The sequence below is a fragment of the Juglans regia genome, chromosome 7, assembly GCF_001411555.2.
Source record: "Juglans regia cultivar Chandler chromosome 7, Walnut 2.0, whole genome shotgun sequence".
Lineage (NCBI taxonomy): Eukaryota > Viridiplantae > Streptophyta > Magnoliopsida > Fagales > Juglandaceae > Juglans > Juglans regia.
Window position 1 is genome coordinate 17,587,469 of NC_049907.1, and position 16,414 is coordinate 17,603,882.

The window sequence follows — 16,414 nt, forward strand, 5'->3', positions numbered from 1 at the left end:
TCTTCTCATCATCGAGACCATGATGAAATTAAAAAGCGTAAAAACACCACTTTTAAGTAAAAAAAGAAAAAAGAAAAAAAAGACTTTTATTTTATAACTAGAGTACAAGCCAGTTTGGATATTAAAAATATTTTATCTTATCTCATTTCATTATTATAATTTTTACAAATTTTTACATAAAATATAATAAATAATTCAATTTTTTCAAATATCAAAATAATAATAATATTAAAAAATAATATTCTAATAATATTTTATTCAATTTTTAATTTTCATCTCATCTTATCTCACTATCTAAATCGTAACTTCATCTTTTACATAGGCAGCTCTCCATAGGTTTCATCTGGTTGGCTATACATGATGGAAAATGATTTACATAACATTTTTCACAATATTTTATACAACTATATTTTAAATTAAGGATATTTTTATAAAATATTTTATAAAATTAATATTATTTTATAAAAATATTATTATTTTATAATATTATTATATAATATATTATACAATGTGTTATATGTATATACCATTACTTATACAGGACATTGTAGTTCAAGCCACGAGAAAGAGGGTTGACAGCATTGATGTTTTGTTGGTTGACCTGGACTGATACTTTCAGGATGTATCGACTGTTTCTTTGAATTTTGGCAAAAATAGCTTTGATACGTAAGATCGCAACATAACTGTCTCCACATATTTGGGTTTTTTAAAAAATTTTAAGATTTCGACTTAGAGGAACATGTAAAAAGTAAATCTCACAATATTTATAATATTTATCCAACATTTAGGTATCGTTTGAATAGTGAATTGAAATAAAAATTAGAAGTTAAATAAAATATTATTTTTTAATATTATTATTATTTTAAAATTTAAAAAAATTAAATTATTTATTATATGAAAAATTATAGTTGCAATCATAAATACGTAAGCGCCGTGTAAATATTTTGAAAAAAGTGAATATATACGAGACCCACATAAAAAAATTAATTAATTTTTTAATGATAAATCTCACTCTCTTTCAAAGTGACTACATTGCGTTTGCTCACTCCACGACTACATATAATATTACTCTTATTATATTTTGTGTGAAAATTTAAAAATATTATAATAATGAGATTAATCATTTTTACTATCCAATCGAGGCCTTATAACTACCACTGGACTCACATGGTCAATAATAAATTCCACGTCTATTTGCATGCTTTTGTTGCCAAATGTTAGAAACACTGTGAAATTCAAACTGTTAAATAGTAACTGGTTTGATTACAATCCCTTCGACAGAATTAGAGATTCGATGGAATTATACCCTATGATCAACTGAGAAACAAACAGTACAAAGAGCTAATACTACGTGCCGTAGCAACATGCTTTATAACTTCAAAGTACAACAGAAGGAATCTCTATGTAATGGGTTGGACGTGCTTATGTTCCACTCTCAACTGCCACTTCAGGCTTCAGACCTGCCTTTAAAGAATCGTCCTAGAAGAAAAAGGAAAGAACAGGGAAAAAAGGGGGGGAGAAAAGCTTGTTAAAACATAATCAAAACATACATCTTGGACTCCTGTCATATATGGCCGACCTTTTCCCCAGCTAGTGTGTATAAATAACTATACATAAGTTCTTCTAGAAGTGTTCACATCTGTGACCCGGGACACAAGGATAGTGAATGAGCTATGGTGAAGGGGTTTTAAGTTTTAACTACCAACCTTGGTACAAATGTATATATAATGGACGTCAGGGTTCTTTCCAAGCAGTGTTCCCAAAGAGCTTTCATCATCATCCAATGGAAGGGGATTAGTCAGCTCCCATTTTGGATGTTCGGAACTTTCTCCCAGCAGAAGTTTCTCTGTAGATATGACAACAGTCAGCACGTTACATTTAATTGAGACTCCCTGAAGCTCAAGAGGAGCATTATAGTGGATTTCGGACCCTTAAAAAAATGAAAAGCAAAAAACAAAGGATTCTATATTGAAAGGTAGAAATTGACGTGTAAATCTGACCCAGGTGTAACAAAAATGTATAAAATGCATAACACAGGAGAAACCAAGAACATGAGCCTAACATTGTTAGTGGGATCACTCTAGGAATTAAGCACCTTTTAAATGCCCAATGCAACTCTAGCAAATTCAATAACTGCATCTTCTTAAAATGAACTTGCAACCAAACCAAGAACATTGGCCTCAACTTCTAATATTCCAAACTTCACGTCAAGGAAAGCCCAACAGAGAGAGAGAGAGAGAGAGAGAGAGAGAGAGAGAGAGAGAGAGAGAGAGAGAGAGAGAGAGAGAGAGAGAGAGAGAGAGAGAGAAGCCAATAGTTGAGCTTGAGATGTAAATCTCATTCGTTAAACACTGGAGTAAGACTTTAACCAACCTATCACATGGAGTTTTATTGTCCATGAGCATGAATCTCTCAACAAGTGCAGGCGATAAATTGGAGCTCCATATGTGACCTGCAGCATGCATTGTGGAGATTAATGAGACAAAAGGGGACAAAAACTGCATTTGCATATTACCACTAAATAATTGGCATGGCTCAAGCAAATGCATGAAATGTTCCTGACAGAAAAAGGGGAAGGTAGAGTATATAGTAGCTTTACCAAAATATAAACTCCTTTATCCTTGAGGACCCTATAGTTTGTCATCAACTGCTTCAATAATGGTGAAAAGATCAAGAAAATAAAATAAAAGTTTGAAACAAATAGTACGGTGTTGTTTCCGTTTACCTCCAGACTTCCTTAAGCATCTTGAGAGCGTTTTGCTGTGAATTATTTCCACACTATGGAAAAAGAAAATTGCTAAAACCGAAATCCATTTCAATCAAATATAAAAGTATTACAAACATACAGCACTCACCAAGAGAGAGTCAAGAGTCCCTGGAACACCAAATGAAAAATAAAAATGACATGACAAACCATTTACAAAAATAACAGGCAAAGCAACAGAGATGTCATAAGAAAAACCTCGAGTACAATAACTCCCTCTAACAAATGGAATCGAATCAAAATAAATAAGCAAGTAAAGTACCTTTGTCGATAACGGCATCGAAAGAACATGTTTGAAAATCACTCATATCTCGAACATCCATTTTCATGTCTGTCTAGTTATTAAGGAAAATTACAGCTCAAAGCATTGAACCTCTCCATCGCATGGAGAATAAGATACAACAAAAGTTATAATATTTTGTTAAAATGGCCCATGCTAGAACATAGGAGCACTAATTCCTATCCGAGATAGCAATATCAGTCTTGAGCAGATACCAATTCTCTAGAGATTCCAAGTATACAGTGGAGTTTTTAAAACAATAACCATTATTTTTAATTAAATGGCTCAGATTTTTTCACACCAACACTTTCTAAAAACATCTAATGATATAAACCCAATTTGAAAAGAAGGAATTCATAAATACAGTGCTCCCCATCCACAATAATAGTAAACAGATACGTACATCACTCACAATTATGTGTATGTATATACACACTTATGCAATTAAAAGAGGGAAAAGATACATATGAGTTGTGGTCGATTGGAGTATTTCTTCTGCATAGCTTCAGTCACCACAGTGGATATATCAATGTTGACCACTTCCGCATAGCCATCATCCACCATGCCTTCGCTGAATGCTGCAATTAAAAAAAAGGAAATTACGTTATGGAAAATTGAAGATCTCGAGAGATCGGAAGGTGCTCAGATGGCAGGGAGCGAGACCGGAGTTTCCGCATCCGACGACGAGGATGCGATGGTGGCGGTGAGAGCGTGGGATGTAGAGATTGATGAGAGGAGCTAAGGAAGAGTACTTCTGGTACCAATCAAAGGGTCCCGATTCGTGAGCGTATCGCTTGTCCCAGTACCATGCCTCCCCGTATGCTTGCGTCGAGCAAGTCCCCATCGTCGTCTAATTCCAAAACTGCCGCTGCTCTCTTGCTGCCCACATTTAATTTATTTTTTGTTCGGTGGTAGGCAGGAAGGTGGCCACCTAGTTTTTGGGCCGGGGCTCGGGTTTCTAGTACCCCTGCCCGTAAAAGCGAGGAGACTGTAGAGCCCATTTTTTCTCTTAACATTTAAATATTATTAAAATTTAAATATAAATATTTTTTAATTTTTAATTTTTAAATTTTAAACCAATTATTATCTAATCATTATAAATTTTTAAAACTCTCAAATAAAATATAAAAAATAATTCAAGTTTTTCAAATTTTAAAATAAAAATAATATTAAATAATTATATTCTAACCCTCTTATAATTTTATAATTTTTTTATTCAATTTTTTTTCTCTCATTCTCAAAACCTCATAAAAATCTTAACTCAAATTATTTCACTATTATTCACAAATTTTCTCACTACAATTAACAGTATTCTCATCTCCATCTATATAACCAAACCATACCAAAAAACACATTTGTTTCCCCAGCAACAAGGAAAATGGGACGTACTAAACTTCATCTCACTAGTATTCCATTATGATAAGACGAGTTTATCCTCAATCTTTGAATTATCTTTAAAATAATAATTCACAAGTGATAAAAGGTACCACATTTACATAATGAAATATCCAATGAGGATGACAAGTGTCGCATTAAAAATAATTCACAAGCAATGAAAAATATCTTAAAGAGTGTAATATATAGCATTATTCGTTTATTTAGAAACCTTCCATATTAAGTAAGATAAAAAATACTGTTACTTTAATTTTTATTTATAACTAGATCCCACAGGCCACAAGTAATGTGTTCACACAGGTTCGTTGCCTTAGCTTCTTCGAATTTAATAACAAACCATCTTGAATTAGTAGGACCTGTAAAAACTAATGTGTGCATGCACAATTTCTAATTGGCTAAATGCTTCATATGGAGGATCAAAATGGCACCAAACCAGTGCTTTCAGTAACTCACCACGTAGGGCTTTCGACCAGTGTCGGCCAGAGCCAAAGCAATAACATCCACAACGGTTTTGAAACTCTCAGGTTATTCCTGTCAATTTTTAATGTACTAGTGTTCATATAAACCTAATGTCCATTGTCGTTTGTTTTCTTTCAAGCAAGTAACAAAAACGTTCCAAGCAAACCCATTAGAAGGTTATACAGTTAACTGCTTCGTTTTAACGCTTGGAGAAATATCTGACAAACCCCTATGCTTGCCACCACGTTGAAAGGAAAACTCATATTAGCATTCACAGCACTGCATCTATCTCTTCTTTCTTCCACCCTTTCCAGATTTGGAAGGTCCAGCAGTGGATGTGGATGAAGGCTCCTGCTTCTTCACCCTCCCAGGATGCCGAGGTACCAACTCAGCGACACGAAGCATCAGCTGTTTTCCTACAAAAACAATCAAATCAAAACAAAGATGAACACACAAAGAAAATGCAGATTCATTTCTTCTAAATTGTGCAAATGGATATTTCAATGAAATGACTAATATGGTTACATTGTTTATCCATTCTCTGTTTTCTTTTAAGTTTGTTCTCTGCTCCTTTCAAAGAAATATAAAATGAAGTATATGAACCCCCCACCCCCTGCGGGAGCAACAATATTGGCACAAGGAATCAACCTCTCCTTAGACAACTCAAGCACAAAGTTTGTGAATCAGAAACCCCAAAAATGGCGTTGATGACTTCTAATAATCTATATGCAGATTACAGCCTTGAACAGGTTGAGCGTAAGTACATAATGACATTTAGAGAGACAGAGAGGTTGAGCTTTATAAGATTTATTGACCCTTCAACATCCATATAAGGTGGAGTCTCACCAGAGTTCCCAGAAAGGTGTCCTCCAAGAGGGACATATCACATAAATGGATAGTTCATATCACTAAGCAATGCATGATATCAGAAATGGTAAAATAAATAAATAACTAAATAAAGCAAATAACAAGCACAACCAAATGAGATTAACCAGACGAGTCAATATATTCACAGCTGAAAGAACTATTATCCAGGGGCTAATAGTACCATTCATGTCCCCAAAACTGACATGAATGCTATGAGCATGATAAAAGATGGAATTAAGCCAACCATTCATGGCCTCTTCATTAAGTCATATAAATTATCAAATCATGCTTTATCCACCAATAAGGCTCATATCCACAACATGACAAGAACCGTGGAAAACCAGTAGTCAAGACTGCAACAAATTTTCATCTCTTCCATTTAGCAAGTATCCACCCTTGCTCATCCCCCTCACCATAAATAATTAGAGGAGAAATGAGATGACCCATACTAATTAATGAGTGTAAGTGGTGTATGGGATTCTACATTACTTGGGACTGAGATGCTCTTTATTATGATTCCAATGGGGCTCCAATTGTACTATTGACTAGTCCTTTTGGAGTAAAGCCCATATATAGTTTGGACCTTCTATTGGGGCATTACAAATGGTATCAAAATCTATCCCAATCAGAAAAATAGGATTTGAATCGTGCCACCTACGATGGAATTGCCCATCAAAGATGTCGGGAATTTAAAAAGAGGGTCCAAAGGGCCCTGCCTTGGAGAGATTCCCCGACATATAAAAAAAAGAGGATATTGTGATACCCTGTACTAACTAATGATGTATGGGATCCCCACATTGCTTAGGAGAGAGAAGCTCTTGCACTTTATAATGATTCTAACAGAGCTCCAACTGTAGCATTGACTACTTCCTTTGGAGTATGGCCAAGATGTGGCTTCGACGTTCTATTGGGGCAATACATAAAAACAGTATTAGAACCATCACAAATAAGGAAAATAGATTTTGTCACCCCTGCACTTTTTCTTCTAATGAAAATACTTGAGTTGCACCTTTTGTGCTTATTAATAAAGGATGAATTCTTAGGCCCCCGTTTGGATACAGAAACAGTTTCATCTCATCATTATAACTTCCCCACATTTCCACACAAAATATAATAAACAATTCAACCTTTTCAAATCTCAAAACAATAATAATATTAAAAAATAATATTCTAACAATATTTTATTCAACTTTCACCTTTCATCTAAAACCATATCATCTCATCTCACTATCCAAACGGGACCTTACTTGTAAAAAAAGCATTACTCTTATGAAATGCATTCTAGAAAATCATTACTAACCTCTCCAAATCAGCTTATAATATGGGCAGATAAGCTATAACATAGAAAATCCAATCAGTTCACAACTGCAAGCACCCCTTGTAGAACCCAAGAGAGGAAAGTTTATTGCACCTCAACAGGGGTGCTACATAAAACACTGTCTCCTACGTATTAATGCATGTTTGCATGATTAAGAAACCCCCGTTCTTTTTTTTTTCTTTTTCTTTTTTTATATATATGTAAGAAGATATTTATTAACAAGCACAAAGGGGTGAAGAAACCTCTGCTCAAGGTAACTAGACACCAGGTTATCACTGAAAATTTGAGTTACACCACAAGGATAACTTCTCCAAAAGGAAACAAAAAAAGATATGATTAGTTTTTCAAACACAATGTACTTATTAAAAGAAGGCATTCAAAGACATTGTGATTTTCAAACTGGAAGGCCGCAATAGTAATAATATCAGATTTCCAACCCAAACAGACATTTCAAATAAAAAAGGCAACTGAATGGGTAATAATTTTCCATCTTAATTTAATATATTAATTGCAAATTAGTCAGACAAGAATGTCAAATGTTCAGGCAACAGTATAACAAAGATCAGTGGAAGGCTTTTCATGTACAGCAGCCCAACTGAAAGAGAAGAACTTTTATAAACTCATAGGTCTTTGATGGAAATCAATCAGTCATTAGGTTAAAGATAAAATGATATTCCCAACACTTTTGAAATTCTTAATATTAACTTTATCTAAATGGTTCACATTTTTCCACTACAACATTCATGACTTTTAGAAGATCTTGATACAATTTTTAGCTCGTTTCATTGTGTATCGCACAGATCATTTGTCCTAAAATCCCAATCCATCAAAAACTATATAAAAATTACTACACAATTAAAACTACTAGTAATTAACAAAATTTGTCCTTACTTGAAGATATGGCTGGATTACAGAGAGTCCCATCCTCTTTTTTCAGCAATACCCTCACTCTCCCTCTTTGCATGAAATCGCGCGGATAAGCCTTATCTATCTGCCAATAACACTCCCCAAACACCCATTAGAAACACAAGCACTAGTCCATAGATAGAAAAGCGCAAAAATTGAAATCATAAAAGAAGAAGAGAAAACGAACCTCAATAGCAAAAGGGAGCTTGAGATGGCCACAGCAATCGGCAATCTCAGCACAAGTGGGATTTTCGCATGCGTTGCTCACGCTTATCCGTCTCCCTTCAGCCACTGTCTTCTTTGAGTTGATGTAAACTGGGTAAAACACTGTCCACTTCTTTATATTCGGTACATCTCCTCCCCCGTCCATGCTCCAATTCAATAACCCTAACAATAGATGTATATCAGATCTGGTAAATCCTAAAAAATTGTAAACCCTTGTAAGAAAGAGTCCTGAATATGCAACTCAACCTGCATATAGAATTATGGAACCTCGATTAAGCGAAACGAAGCCCAGACTCACACAAATGGGCCTCCATAAAAAAGCCAATTTGTAATATGTTGAATCCTTTACCACAATTTTTTTTATCAATAGTGCCTAAGACACAAAGGGATCCATCAAAGGATCCCACAAACTGACGCGGCACTATGCCACATCAGCAAATTAAATTTTGTCCACTAATTTCTTTTTCATGTATTGTGTTTGATTTTCTCCCGGTGTACAAGCCTTCCCAATCCCCAAGCTGCATCCCCTGCATTCCTGTCGGAGCTAGCATGAGTTCGTGGGCAACGTCACTGTCAACGGACAGCATCGCTGCCCATTACTGTTCTTTATTCTTTCCTTATACAACTCTTTCTTTATTTCTCTAGTTAATATTTGACAGATTGTAACTTCCATGTATAGGGCTAGAATTAGGCGCATACTGATTTATTTCCATGTATAGAATTGCTTTGTACAGATTATATAATATACAGAACCCTCAAGGCCAAGGCATTCGGCCATTCATACAGTGTTTCACCTTATTTTGACAGTCACCGCTGCCGTTCCCATCCCTCACCGCCAGCCCCACATCTCGCTCTCCCTTGCCCACAAACTCCCGGCGTAGAAGCCTTCCCCCGTCCCCAACCCGTGCCCCCCTGCATTCCCATCGGAGCTAGAGTGAGTTTGTGGGCAACGTGGTAGACGTCTTTCCCATCTCCTACATCATCACCGATGCTACCATCCCTCACCGCCAGCCCCACAACACAAGCCATCCAAAAAAATCCAAAACCCCAAGTCCATCCAAAACAATCTATCAATCCAAACCTAAGAACCAACTCAGTCCATCTAAAAAAATAAAAAACGTAAGTCCCAGAACAATCCAAAAAAATAAATTCACAACAAGAGAGAGAGAGAGAGAGCGAGAGCGAGATCATCGTCCCCAACCTGCGCCCCCTACATTCATTCCCGTCGGAGCTAGAGTGATTTTGTGGGCGACGTCTTTGCCGTCGTTCCTATCCCCTACATCGTCGCTGCCATTATCGTTCCTCACCGCCCGCCCCACAAATCAGCCCATCCAAAAAAATTCAAAACCCTAACTCCATAAAAAAAAATCCATAAACCCAAACCTAAAAATCGACTCAGTCCATCCCAAAAAAATAAAAAACGCAAGTCCCAGAACAATCCAAAAAAAAAAAAAAAAATCCACAAAAAGATTAGAAGTGGAGAGAGAGACTGAGAGAGAGAGAGAGAGAGAGAGAGAGAGAGCGAGAGCGAGAGATACCGGCGGTGCGGCGATGTCGATGTCAACGGCGATTAGCGGCGGCGCTGGGCAGCAAGGATGGGGGATCCGGGGGGCTTGGGTCGCGGGGGTTTGGGAAAGGGAGGCGGGAGGGAGGAAAGGGCGAAAAAGAAAAAAAAATCTCAACCCATAACTTAAATTGACGTGGCACCACTAGCACTGTGCCACGTGGGATCCCTTCATGGGATCCTTGCATATCTTATAGTTTTCTTCCAATATAATAGAAGATATTTGTTATACATCAGCTACTATTCACCCCCACATCCCATACCTGATAATTTTTTCTTTTTTTTCTTCATAGGGTGTGGAGTGTAGGTGTCAATAGTGGCTGATGAGAAGAATTATTTATAATAGAAAGGGTAGTGTTGCCGTCCAAATTTGAACACTCTTAAGGCAAATTTAACTTTTTTTTTTAATTTTTTTAAAATATTTTTTAAACATTTTTAAAAAATAAAAAAACCAATACCTTAATGGTTGTTTTCTTAACCACCATTAAGTAAAAATAAAATAAAAATGCATGAGCGGTCAAATTGAGGCGGCAAATTCAAGCAGCATAGTATCATTTTCCGATGAGAAAAGCTTCAAACTGGACATGGTGTATTTTGCATTTTAAACCCTCCAATAAAAAATAGACGCGTAGGGGATTATGTGTTTTACCGTGGATTCGAGTTAAGGCTAGCGTATTTTGTTCAATCAATCTCTCTCTCGCTCTCTCTCCACCATTTGTCGTCGCTCAACTCAATTTGGAAGCCATCTCTGTTGACTCACTCGATTTGCTCTGTAAGTGGTTTATTTTACTCGATCTGTAGGTGGGTTTGCTTTTTGTATGGCAAGCTGTGGACATATTGATTTTGAAGAATTTGTTCCAATAACTAGATTCAATCACTCTCCAACCAACTTCTCATCAACTGGTATTCCAAGGCAACTACTTACACAACAACAATTACAGATAAACAAATTCACCCAATCAGAACCTCTAAGCAACAAATACACCTAACAAATTCACCCAAAAAGAGAGATCCTATAAGCAACAAATACACCCAACGAATTCAACCATACCAAATCTAACATGCAAACACAATTAAGCTTAACATTACGAGTATGTTTGCGTTGATAATTAAATTCTAAAAATTTTCGAAGTCAATCATTTTTGTAGTAGTACTCATGAACTCAGGCACAGTTATCGATTCACACGTAAATATAATCCAAAAGTCCAAATTAGTAAATCTAATAGCTAAATTGTACAAACAAAACCAAATTAGTATCATGATAAAGAGAAACTACACCATAACAGAACAAAAAGAAAAACAAGAAAATAAATGGTAAAAACAGAGAATGTTACAGGACACAATCTTGTGTGAGGCGGTGGGGTAAATACCAACGGCCGAATTCGGAAAAATCGGAGACAATCCTACCGAAGTATAAGAGCAAGACGAGCGGAAACCATTAGCATCATAGTGATTCAACCAAAAACACCCAATCGGATTCAACCACCTAGCCTCTAAAATACACCCAATCAACTACTTACAGAGCAATAAATACACTTCGGCTTCAGGTTGAGGAGAGAGAGGGAGAGAGAGGTGAGAGTCATCAATTCGGTTTGAGAGGAGAGAGACGGAGATTATCTAAGGGGTGAGAGTCCTCACTTCAGCTTGAGAGGAAAGCAACGGAGATCGATTGAGGGGTGAGAGTCCTCACTTCGGCTTGAGGAGAGCGAGGGAGAGAGTGGGTGGGGTGAGAACTAGGGCTGAGCACCGACCAAGTCGGAATCAGTATGGCCATCCTTTGACTCCGACTTTGAATTTTTCAGAGGTCGAATCCGACTTCCGACTCCGACATGTTCATCCTCCGCTCCGACTCCGACATGTCCATCCTCCGCTCCGACTCTGACTTCTCGGAGCGGAGTCGGATTTGTTTTTTGCTTTTTTTTTTATTATTGTTTTCAACTTCATAATTGGCACACTTTTAAAAAAGAATTTTTTGTGTGAGCGTTTTAATTTTTTTCAAAAATCACAATCTAAAGTAAATAATTTACTTTTTACTAAAAATATAACAAAAAATAAAACTAAATAAAAAAAAGTAACATACTAAGTTACTAACATGCTTCAAAAAATTTAAAAAAAAAATTAAAATGACTAATCACTGCAATAAACATCCACTCCCATCAATGCATCATCCATCATCCATCATCCAACTAATCACTTCAAGTCTACAATAAACATCTGCACCCATCATCCATCAACCACATCCAAAATCATCCACACCCATCATCCACATCAATCATAACAATATGTTCTTACAACGATTACAACAAACATTTTTTAAATTCTATTTTTTTTTTAAAAAAAAAAAACCCAACATTTTCTAAGTGTCAACCAAATTAAATGTTTTTTTTTAATAACCGTGGGTGTCCGGGGCCAGCTTGCGCGCACCTTGACTAATCCCATGGGGCCCTGAAGTTAATGACCAAGTAAACCTCTACTGGCCCTAAAGAGACTCGAACCGGTGACCATTGGGGAGCAAACCCAAGGCCGGACCAACTGAGCTACCCCTCAGGGTTTGCCAACCAAATTAAATGTTCCCAACAACAAACATATTGCAACAAATTAAAAGTTCCAAGTGTCACACTGACATTCCAACTTTTAAGTTGTGCTTAAAAAAAATATGAAAAGATTTTAGTTAGAAAATATTTTGCTATGCCAACCAAAAAATGATAATGACAACAAAGCTAACTATGAATTTTGCTATGTAGTAAATATCCATTATCCTCCATGAATTTCACAGAGATCAACATTAATACCATGAAATTTAGGAGTTCCCGAACTCCAAGAACTATATAACAGTTCAAAGACACTAACAAACTCTAGCCACAAACAGTTCAATGGTCTTACAAACTCCAAAAATCCAATGCAAGCATTGTTGATGTTCCTCTCAATTCAACCAAGGAACGTGATATAAGTTATCCAATCTTTCTTTTCAAGATTTTCAAGATTGTCAGCCACAAAACAGACATCAACAGGACTTTCAGGGAATAACATGACAACCTATGTCGTATATGCACTAATTTAGTTTATCAAAAAGAGGTGATTTCGTCAAGCCTGAATTCCTAAAGGTGATAAAACTTCAACTTTGTACTTATAAAAATGTTCAACTTAGTGGAACACAAATTAACTTCCCAACCACACCATCAATTACAGAAAGAAAATAAAACAGCCCACGTGTTCACTAAAACAGTCCCAACTTTAGCATCATATTAATATATAAACAGCCCCAAACCACAACACACAAACAAAAACAGGTCCAAAAACAAGTATAATCACAGTTTATTCATTCAAAACATCCCAACAAAAACAGCCCCAATATTAACTCAAATTAAAACAGCCCCAGTATAATCCCAGTTTTATCCAATCATTCCTTGCAACAACAAAAAAACAGCCCCAAACTCATTCTATTTTAGTTACACAGATTTTACACAAACTCATCAACTGCAACATCCATCCAAACAAGTATAATCACAGTTTATTCCTTCAAAATATCCCAACAAAAACAGCCCCAATATTAACTCAAACTCATCAACTGCAAGTCTGCAACATCCATTCCTATTTTAGTTACACATTTTATACAAACTCATCATCACAAAATTACACAGATTTTATACAAACTCATCAACACAAAATTACACAGATTTTACATAACTATATCATCACAACATTACACAGATTTTTACACAACCATATCATCACAACATTACACAGATTTTACACAACCATCTCATCGCAAAATTACACAGATTCACATTTTACACAAAGAGAGAGAAGACGAAGGGAGAAGAGAGTGAGGCTTACCGTGTCGACCGCTGCCAGCGGGGGTGGTTACTGGGTCAGGGTGAGGTCGCGCGGCGACTCGGCGAGAGAGAGACGAGAGTCGGGGGGGACTGGATCAGGATCAGGGGGACTGGGTCAGGGTGAGATCGGGTGTTGTTGGGGAGATCGAGACTCGCAGGGAGAAAGAGAGACGAGAGTGATCCCGTGGATTTTTTAAGCCTGAAGCCGAACGAAAATGGAAACGAAGGGGAAAGGGAGAGAGAGGAGAGTGATTGGGTGAGTCGCGCGCCGGGGTGGGGGGACCATAAAACGGTGCCGTTTTATTTGATTTTTATGGATACACTAAATTTAATTTTACGCTTGGTTTGGATTTACAAAATATCTCATCATTATAATCTTCTCAAACTCTCTCACACAAAATATAATAAATAATTTAATTTTTTCAAATTTTAAAATAAAAATTATATTAAAAAATTATATTCTAACAATATTTTATTCAACTTTTAACAAAACATATCATCTCATCTCATCTGAACTACGTAACCAAATGATGTCTTAATCTTAATCTTTGTTTGGGCTTTTAACCCTGCTTTTTTATTTATATTTTTTATAATTGTTAGTATTAATTATTATTATTAATTATATATTATCACTTATCATAGATTTATATAATAATTAATACTTTTAACATTTTATCATATTATAGTGTCTAATTATATGTTATCGACTTATCATTTTATTTACGGTTTGGAAAAGTCTTCTTGCAAATGAGTTCGCACACCAAATCGCGTGATACTAATATGTAAGATATCCATTTAATGAAACGGTGCAAATTAAAGATGAAAATAATTTTCGTGATATATAAGACCTTTTTCTCTCAAATTTTTTTTTTCTTTTTTTTCAATAAAAAAGCTGTTGGTAAACCGTTTGTACCTAGCAAAACTCTTATGGTTCTTATAATTTTTTCCATCACTCAATTTAATTGTTATTATTAATTAATAAAAATTATTATGTAAATTGACTTGTACTATATTGACTAAAATTTAAATATAATTATTAGAAAAAATATATTTATCATCATTTTTATCATCATCATCTCATTATCATATGATGTAGTATTAAATAATAGGTTCACAAGTGAAATATAATAATAGTCTTCAATCATTTAATGTCACATCATAAGATGATGAGACGATGATGTGAATTGGAATGATGAATAATATTACTCTAATTATTATACTAGTATTATTATACATTGGTATTAAATGTAGACTATAAGTCTATAATGTTATTATTGTTAGTATTTATCTTGTACTATAGGATTGATTATTGATAGTCGGTATCTACTAATATGAATTCATAAAAATGTTGAGTTTTCTTAATATTTTGCAGAACATAATACCAGTTTGGTAAAAGAAAGGCATCGAGTAATTTCAGGGGGTCAGACAGGTGTTGAATTTCAGATTTACTAGAAAAAACTGGGTGCCAATGAGATCTGATGATAATAGGATATGAAGAAGACTGAGATAATAATGGAGGATTAATAATTTGAGAAGTAGAAAAGGAAGAGGGAGAAACAGCTTTAGAATAGGTTGGCAACTTTGGAGAAACTAATGGTGAAAATGAATTATAAGAGGGTCAGCCGCCTCTCCCTCTCAAGATTATTCACCTTATCATCCAGTACATCTGATGGATTCTTAAGACCCGTTTCAACTTGAATTAGCAAATTATGATCTTCAGAATATGACTCCAAAAGATTATTACTTTTTCGATTAGTCAGCATGATAGACGGAAGTTGTCAGGAATATTATCTCTCCAAAAGATTATTATTCATGACAGATTATTGTCCAGCAAAACAACAAATATTTTTGTACATGCAAGTTTACGTTACAGTATTTTCAAAATTTGATATGAAAAGTAGATTTGGCAAATTCAAATTGCTGAAAAAGACCGTTATAAAACAACATTTACAATTCCTTTTGGACATTTTGAATGGAACGTTATGCCCTTTGAATTAAAAAATGCTCCTAGTGAATTTCAAAATATTATGAATGAGATATTTACCCATTTTACTCATTTTTTGATAGTTTATATAGATGATACATTAATATTTTCTTCATCTATTGAACAACATTGAAAACATTTAAATATTTTCGTTCAAATCATCAAACAAAATGGATTAGTAGTTTCATCACCTGAAATACTATAGTATTACATGTTATTAACAATTACATGTTATAGTCTATAGACTTGTACTATAGTGATTAATTACATGTTGTAGTCTATAGACTTGTACTATGGTTTTTATAAATAGTGTTTATACATGTTATTAACTCATTATACTTTTACTATAACTAGTGTCTAACTTATTCCTATTAATAGCTAAAGTATAATTAGTATTATATATTAGTATAATAGTATTACATGTTTATACATTAGTAGTTAGTTACATATTGTTCTACTAAAGTATTACATATTATTATATAGTAGTTTATAACTGAATTATATACTAGACTTAGAGTCCTATATTTAATTTATTATACTAGTAGCTAGTGATTATATATAATATATCAAAACATTGGTTATTATACATTACTATTATATGTTTTTATACTTTAGTTATTATACATTAGTATTACATGTTATTATAAAGTTATATATTAGTTATTAGTGTTTATCCATTTGTATTACATATTAATATACATTAGTAACTTAGTTGATTAGTATGACATATTATTATGCATTTTAGTGATTAGTATTACATGTTATTATATTTATATATTAGTAATTTATTGTTACATGCTAGTAATATTGTAATAC

General features: G+C 34.7%; 2 protein-coding genes across 4 annotated transcripts; both read right to left on the reverse strand.

Annotated features, from left to right (window-relative positions):
- Nucleotides 1-1,171: 1,171 nt before the first annotated feature.
- On the reverse strand, nt 1,172-3,935 carry LOC109018316 (EEF1A lysine methyltransferase 4-like). The gene is made up of 9 exons (XM_019000471.2): nt 3,708-3,935; nt 3,509-3,622; nt 3,027-3,095; nt 2,856-2,875; nt 2,726-2,778; nt 2,600-2,630; nt 2,374-2,452; nt 1,707-1,846; nt 1,172-1,479 (listed from the first exon to the last, which is right to left on the reverse strand). The coding sequence occupies exons 1-9, from the start codon at nt 3,886-3,888 to the stop codon at nt 1,423-1,425; spliced, it is 744 nt and encodes a 247-aa protein (XP_018856016.1). The 5' UTR covers nt 3,889-3,935; the 3' UTR covers nt 1,172-1,422.
- A 920-nt stretch (nt 3,936-4,855) lies between these two features.
- Nucleotides 4,856-13,747, reverse strand: LOC109018317 (signal recognition particle 19 kDa protein). Of its 3 annotated transcripts, XM_035692252.1 has the most exons (5): nt 9,753-9,856; nt 9,416-9,563; nt 8,177-8,376; nt 7,975-8,074; nt 4,856-5,314 (listed from the first exon to the last, which is right to left on the reverse strand). In XM_035692252.1, exons 2-5 carry the CDS (start codon nt 9,432-9,434, stop codon nt 5,184-5,186), a joined length of 450 nt encoding a protein of 149 aa, XP_035548145.1. In that variant the 5' UTR covers nt 9,435-9,563; nt 9,753-9,856; the 3' UTR covers nt 4,856-5,183. The 3 variants fall into 3 exon arrangements, with proteins under 3 accessions (XP_035548145.1, XP_035548146.1, XP_018856019.1); XM_035692253.1 differs by lacking the exons at nt 9,416-9,563; nt 9,753-9,856 and adding an exon at nt 13,616-13,747; XM_019000474.2 differs by lacking the exon at nt 9,416-9,563 and having other exon boundaries at nt 9,753-9,859.
- Between the last annotated feature and the right edge of the window lie 2,667 nt (nt 13,748-16,414).